Below are 7,215 nucleotides of genomic sequence, written 5' to 3'. Positions count from 1 at the left end.
TCCAACGGTATCATAGTCTAACAATTAAATATGACAGTACCTCTAAAAAGTTTCAATCATTTACAGCCAGATCTTTAAGGGCCCTTCAATAATATTATTGATTCGTACAAGCAAGGAAAACATGTTTGTGGTGAAGACAAAAGAGTCAAGCTCAACTAATGGTTCCCCAAGAACTTCATAAATAACACCATATGAATCCTATACCCCATCACCAAACCAACACAAAGATGGAAGCACAAGCAGAGAAACCCCATGCAGTATGCATCCCATTCCCAGCACAAGGCCATATAGCCCCCATGCTCCACCTTGCCAAGCTCATCCACTCCCATGGCTTCCACATCACCTTCGTCAACACCGAGTACAACCACAACCGTTTTCTCTCCTCCCAAGGCCCCGCCGCCCTCCTCGCCGCCGATGACTTCAACTTCACCACCATCCCCGACGGCCTTCCTCCCTCTGGAGAGCTCAACGTCACCCAAGACATCCCATCTCTTTGTGCTTCCACTTCTACCACTTGTCTCTCTCCTTTACTTCATCTCATTCACAAACTTAACCAGAAAAAACCTACTGTTTCTTGTATTGTTTCCGGTGGTTTCATGACTTTCAGTGTTGATGCTGCTAAAGAGCTTGGCATCCCTGTTGTGTTACTCTGGACTACTAGTGCTTGTGGCTTCATGTGCTACCTCCATTTCCAGCAGCTCTTCAAAGATGGCCTTATCCCTCTCCTAGGTATCTTAATTTTCTCTTCTCAGATAGATAGTTAGAATAAATTTATCTATTTTATACTTGGTAACAATATTGACTTTGTAAAATGAAGATGAAGGTAAACTCAGTGATGGATATCTAGACACTCCAGTACCGTCTGTGCCAGGGATGAAGGACATGCGGTTAAGAGACTTTCCCACCTTCATCCGCACAACCAACCCTAATGAAATCCTGCTAAACTTCACAGGTACTGAAGCTCAAAGAGCCACACAAGGCTCTGCCATCATCATTAACACCATTGAAGAACTAGAGCCAACAGTGCTGAACTCCCTGCGTTCCATGTTAACCATTCCAATCTACACCATTGGCCCTCTATTCCTCCTTTCCAAACACAACGTCCCCAGTGGCCCTGTTTCATCTCTCAGCTCAAACCTATGGAAAGAAGACACTACTTGCTTGGACTGGTTAGATAAAAAGGATAGAGCTTCAGTGTTGTATGTTAACTTTGGTAGTATTACAGTGCTAAGCAAAGATCAGTTGGTGGAGTTTGCATGGGGGCTTGCCAATAGCAAATGTGATTTTTTGTGGGTGCTAAGGTCTGATCTTGTTAAGGAGAAGAATTACTCAGGTGATGACATGGAAGAGTTTTTGGAGGAGACAAGAGAAAGAGGTTTGATTGTGAGTTGGTGTCCTCAAGAGGTGGTTCTGGAGCATGCAGCGGTTGGAGGCTTTTTGACACATAATGGTTGGAACTCCACGTTGGAAAGTTTGTCCGGCGGTGTGCCGATGATCTCGTGGCCGTTCTTTTGCGGAGCAGCCGACGAACTGCAGGTTTGCTTGCAGGGAATGGGGAGTGGGGATGGAGATAGGGGAGTGGTGTGAGAGAGGAGAGGTGGAGAAGGTGGTGAGGGAGATGATGGGTGGTGAGAAAGGGAGTGAGATGAGGAAGAAGGCCATGGAGTGGAAGGAGTGTGCATTAAAGGCTTGTCAGATTGGTGGCCAATCTTTGGTTGACTTGGAGAAGGTAGTTAAGGAAGTCATGCTCCCCAATTGATGCATGTGGGCATCTTCATTTGATTTGGGTTTGTATGATGTTGGTTAAAATAAACGCACATGTTTCGTCAGCTAAAATGAACGTATTTTCATTTTAAAATTAATAATAATAATAATAATAATAATAATAATAATGCTAAATTAGTTTCATTGGTTTGTCATTTAATGCGGTCTTTTAATGCACTCCAGTCTCCATAGTGTAACTGTGTTGACTGTCAAAGTGAATATCTTGGTAATCTTGTGCAAGTGTGTGTGATTCGGAGACTCTTGGATATATTAATAATAATTATGTGGTTACTGACAATGCAAGTAATTAGCGTTTATTTAAATGTAGAATTGAAAATCAGTGACAACAACCAATCCATTTCAATTCCAATACATATGTATTATCACGAATAAGAAGCAAATATCCTATCCTCCTATCTTAAACTTTTCAGTCAAATAAACTCAATCACTGGCTTTCAATTAAGAAATTGGGAAAAATATTGTTGAGTTTGACACAATATCTTTATCAAATAATGTGTCATCTCTTATGATAATGAAAGGCTAACTGAGTAAAAACAATGTACAAGATTGCTGCAAAACTCACATTAAGCATCAGCTAGCTTCACATCAGCTAACCACAGGGAGAATGAATGCATAGAAATGTTTTACACAAGAACACAATAAGAGGAGATAGGATCCATAGATGAGACCATATAGCTGCAATTCCAATATCTACCAGGCCCCTACCTTAATTATAATCCTCAACTTAGCTGATCAATCAATCTGCATTTCAAAAAAAGGATGAAATTTACTTGATAATGCTTTTCACTGTCATCTAGCAATGAGTTACTATTTTTATGGCCAAGAGTAAAAACATACACTGTTAAAAAGCAACCTAGCTAGTTGATACTCAGATTGTAATGTGGTTTACAGAGTCATAAACTGAAAAATTTGACAAGGAGTAAAATGACTTCAGCAGCTTACAGTCATCTGTCAAAAATACCACATAAAAACTAAATCGGCACAGTGTTTGAAGAAACTGAAGCCAAAGAGAAAAATAACTGACAATTTAAGGAAATAAACATCTGAGAAACTATCATGGTGATTTATGCCTTCGACAGCACAGCACTGCTTTTGTCAAGTTACTGAACAACAATGTTTCATGAAATACCTGGTTCAGCTTTTTTTGGGTCTCTTTGAAATCAACTGTGAGCTGAGGCTGCTGGATTGCTGCTTGAAATTGTTCCCTAAGCCAGTGTTATTTTCTAAAACTGGGGCATCTGCATTGGCATGCTGAACAAACTCTTCGGGAGTCATGTGAGTCCCATGGCAAGCACACACAATCTTTATTTGATCTTTGTTGTATTTGTAGGTGACGCCAGAAATAGTTTTACCATTCGGGCCTGATCCTGTGGTTGAGACCCATGGAAGATCCGGATAAGAACCAGAACCTCCAAATTTCACATTCGGTGCGATACCAGGTCTTATAGCAGAACCTTCCTGAGCAAAGCCTTCCCCAACATGTTGACTGTTTGTCTCCTTAGGCTTAAAGATTATACTGTTTCCCTTCCCTTCAGATTCAGCTTGATATGTGGAAGCCTCTCCAGCATGCTTTGCACCACTACCTTTCATGGCATCCAATGTGCTGTACGTTAAATTTGCTGCTGAACCGCTTGCCACTCTAGATGAAGTTGCACCTAGTACAAAAAACCAAAGGAAAATATAAAGCATAAACTCAAATAAATTGAAGGAATTATATGATCATGCCTAATGTTGTTTAATGAAGCTGTGGTAATGCATACATCTGGAAACTTCATGATAACTCAAGCCATATAGAATCACAGGTATTGACAAGACCTTCGCTAGGACCATCCTCCATGAATCAATTATGATTGCTAGATATATTACAATATTAACATATGTATCTATATGATATTATGATATCAGACTAGCCTCCTGATTAGATAGTTACTTTATATAGTTGTATCTTAACATAACCAGGTATCCTCTGTTGTAACCTGTATAAATCCAGGACCTTGCCCTGTGTAGGGTCAGCTTAATTCATACTCTTTATTCTTAAATACCTTCAAAGCCAGTGTTTTTTTTTATTATTCTTAATATGGCAGAGAACCAGGTATCCCCGTAAGTTTTGGTAAGTTGAGTCATGTGGCTAAATTGCTGTTTTTTATTATCATTTCAAATCTTTTATGCCACTTTTAGAGGTTTAATAATAAAAACCTAGCTCAAGGACATATCCACGATCTACTGTATACACCAAAAATTCATTAATTTTCCATGATCAAGCCAATCATCAGGCTAAGCATTTCTTTATGACAGAATATTTCCCTTTCCAAGACTAAAAATGACAATTGACTTGTGAGAAGCAAGATTCAACATGCATGTAATGCAGCATTCTCCTGAATGAATGAACTCTTAAATCCTTCCACTTTCATGTAAGTAAAACATATATATTTCCTAATAGAAGAACATGAACATGATTTGATGATGGACAATCGCATATCTATTTGCTAACAACAAAGTAAATGTTCAATGGGGATATTGAACTTAGAGAAGAGAAGATTTACCATGAGATATCTTCATATCATCTTCAGCATGCACAGAATTAGACGCACCATCAGTCCTTCCAGGGAAAGAGGACACAAGTTGAGGCTGAGAACCAAATGCCCAGGAAGAATTGGTTTCAAGTGTTGGAAGTTGTACATGTGAATAACCAAAAGCAAGCTGTGGGGGGTTGCTAGCGCTCATTGCCTGGACCATGGGGCGCTCATTATTTGCAAGGGGCATCAGTTGCATGACACAAGGTGAAGGGAATCCTGTTGTATTGGGTGCATTAACAGGAGCTGGTACCTTAACTGGTACTGGATAAGGCACTGTCGTGACATTTAGAGGTTGAAATTGCATTGGCATCCCATATGGTCCCTTTCCGAGTTCACTGGTGGATTCAGTGCCTGAGGTGCAGGATCCTTTCTGCATTTGGGACCCAGTCAAAGCAGGGTCCTTTAAAGCATGCTTATCAGTGTACTTTGGAATGTCAGAGCACTTGGCACTATCATCATGTGGTGGAACTGACCAGGAGTTTGAGCCTTCTGCTTCTGACTCTGCAATATCCTCATTTTCACCGGTGGAACCATCATCTGTAGTAAATGAAACACGAGAATTTTTTTCATGGTAACACCAATTGGACTTTTTTAGAAACTGAGTCAGCATATTCAACGGCCCTTTCATGCTTCTTTTGAAGGTTGCCCTCTTCAAATGGAGATTTACGCTTGCTTGACCCTGATTTCTCTTCATCGTCATCAGTTGTCTTACTATTTGAAGCCCATAAATCTTGGCGCCTTCAAACTGAGATAAATTCCCATGCACACCGGTAGCATTATCAGTTGCAGGAGCAGGGCATTTTCCAAGGTCGGTCCAGAAACTATCTTGTTTTTGCTTCCTGTCCTGATCTTTATTCTGAACATCTGCCTGGAAGAAATTCTTAAATGAGCCATCGGAAGCATTCATGTTCCCACCTTTACTACTACTTCCTTCCTCGGGTTTAGTATCAGATGGACGGTCTTTGCATTTAGATTTTCCCGATGATCCACCACAAGAAAGACCCAATCTTAGCTCGAGCCCACCTTCATCCTCCATTTGTTCAGTAGAACCGAATGAATACTTAACAGACAAGTCAGTTCTGTCTTTCTTTGATGATGACAAAGAAAAGTCTTCCTAATCCATAACCAGTAAAGATCAATAAATTCCTGCAGAGGACAAAAATACATTTACTGAGCTGTAAGGAAAGATCATATTTTACTAGAATACTTCCAAGAAATATCGCAAAAACATCAATCAAGAACAGGAAACAGGAATAGCTGTCAACGTATGAGATACAAATCAAAGGGAAACTTATCTACAATCTCAAATAGAAAGCATCATATCTAAATGCATCATAAAAGGGGTCATACTTATTGCACATCATTAGCGATATATGTATCGAACTCCAAATTATCCACCATACCTTACCAGAATAGACAACATCCAAGACAATGAGCTTGAGCAAAAAAGCACAAAATAGAAAAAGTTCAGTTTAAAATCCAATTCAGAGTAGACTGCCAAAAAGTATCATTAAGGATCAAATCATGCAGTGTTTCAAAGTTATAATTAGGAAAAAGTCAAAAATAACTAAACTCAACTCAAGTATTTCTAAAAAGAAAAAAACACAGAAGAATAATTCCATCCAAAAAGAAAAAACAATTTCCGAAAAACACTACATTCTAGCGGGCACTACAAACTGTATGTAAACAAACAAATAAATGGAATGCAAGGGATGAGACAAGTATATGCATCACTTTATACCCCACAAATTATACACATTTCAATAAGTAGAACCTATAATCATTTATAAACAAATACCTATATAACTGCAGGCAAATATAAAAAATAAAAATTAAAAAAATCAAAAAGACTTTATTCAAGTGCAGTGAAAATGAAGAAATCATACCAGTTTACGGACCATTTAGGCAAAACCTAGGAGGCGTGTGATCGCCTGCCCTAAATAATTGAGTGTACAGCATGGTTTGCTTGAAATCATAAATTCAAAGATCAGAGGAAAAGAAACATGCATGTAATAATTTTTAACCATATATATGCAAATTATTCAGTCTCAAGGAGAAGAAAGCAGGAAGAATCCTTAAAAAAAAAAAGACTTGATTTTAACCTAAAATGGAGAAAAATCACAAAGACAGTCCCAAAAACCCAAGGATTCATGCATCTCATTAAATAATTCAATCACCAAATCCACAACTAACTCCAAAAATCAAACTTTTATTGATAAAAAAAAATAACAACAAAAAATAAAAGAAAATCACCCATCAACTGTTCCACTGATTTGTCTCTGAGCTCTATAAACGAAACTCCTCAAAAGTTCAGCAAAACAAAGCAAACTACACGAAAAAACCCCAATTTTGAAGAGAAATAACAAATCAAACCTGAAAAAAAAAAATCCGAGAATGATCACTCTCTGATTCCGATTAGTCTCTCTCCGAAGGAGAAATCGAAGAAATTTACTCGATGTGCGAAGAAGAGATCCGAGAGCTCCCGAGCTGAAGGAAAAAAATCAGAAAAGAGGCCCTCTTTGTTGGTTTTTTTATTTAATTTTTATCTTAAAAAAATGATAATTTATTATTTTTTTAGAATTTTTAATTGAGCACGTGCGTCCTTTGATTGGTTATTTAGGCGTCCATTGACGACCCTGCAAGTTTTCATTTTTTTTAATTAATTACGTTAATTCAAATTAGAAACTTTTTTTTCTACTTCAATTTAAATATTCAATAATTAAAAAAAATTATGGAAAGCCTGTAAATATATATATATCTCCGTATAAAATCATGTTTAACTCAAAATAATATTTTTTATATTAATTTATAGATACTTAATCAAACTTCAAATTTAAATATTAAAAAATATTAA

General features: G+C 37.8%; 1 protein-coding gene and 1 pseudogene across 1 annotated transcript; one reads left to right on the top strand and one right to left on the bottom strand.

The window, feature by feature from the left end:
* The first annotated feature begins 227 nt into the window (after positions 1 to 227).
* LOC120249774 lies at positions 228 to 1,905 on the top strand (annotated as a pseudogene).
* Positions 1,906 to 2,919: 1,014 nt separating this feature from the next.
* On the bottom strand, positions 2,920 to 6,854 carry LOC120249321 (protein NINJA homolog 1-like). Its single transcript, XM_039257823.1, has 3 exons — positions 6,735 to 6,854; positions 4,329 to 5,507; positions 2,920 to 3,440 (listed from the first exon to the last, which is right to left on the bottom strand). The coding sequence occupies exons 2-3, from the start codon at positions 5,395 to 5,397 to the stop codon at positions 2,920 to 2,922; spliced, it is 1,590 nt and encodes a 529-aa protein (XP_039113757.1). The 5' UTR covers positions 5,398 to 5,507; positions 6,735 to 6,854.
* Positions 6,855 to 7,215: the final 361 nt, after the last annotated feature.

This window comes from Dioscorea cayenensis, chromosome 19 (genome assembly GCF_009730915.1).
Source record: "Dioscorea cayenensis subsp. rotundata cultivar TDr96_F1 chromosome 19, TDr96_F1_v2_PseudoChromosome.rev07_lg8_w22 25.fasta, whole genome shotgun sequence".
In the NCBI taxonomy this organism is placed as follows: domain Eukaryota; kingdom Viridiplantae; phylum Streptophyta; class Magnoliopsida; order Dioscoreales; family Dioscoreaceae; genus Dioscorea; species Dioscorea cayenensis.
The sequence above is the reverse complement of the archived record's forward strand: the minus strand, read 5'-3'. Positions and strand labels throughout refer to the sequence as shown.

What these genes read in the sequence shown, in the direction of transcription:
- LOC120249321 (XM_039257823.1), bottom strand. Translation starts at nt 5,397, where the DNA reads ATGGAGGATGAAGGTGGGCTCGAGCTAAGATTGGGTCTTTCTTGTGGT. An exon ending in TGATATGAAGATATCTCATG is followed by an intron (nt 3,441 to 4,328) that starts GTAAATCTTCTC and finishes TTTTTGTACTAG; the next exon opens with GTGCAACTTCATCTAGAGTG.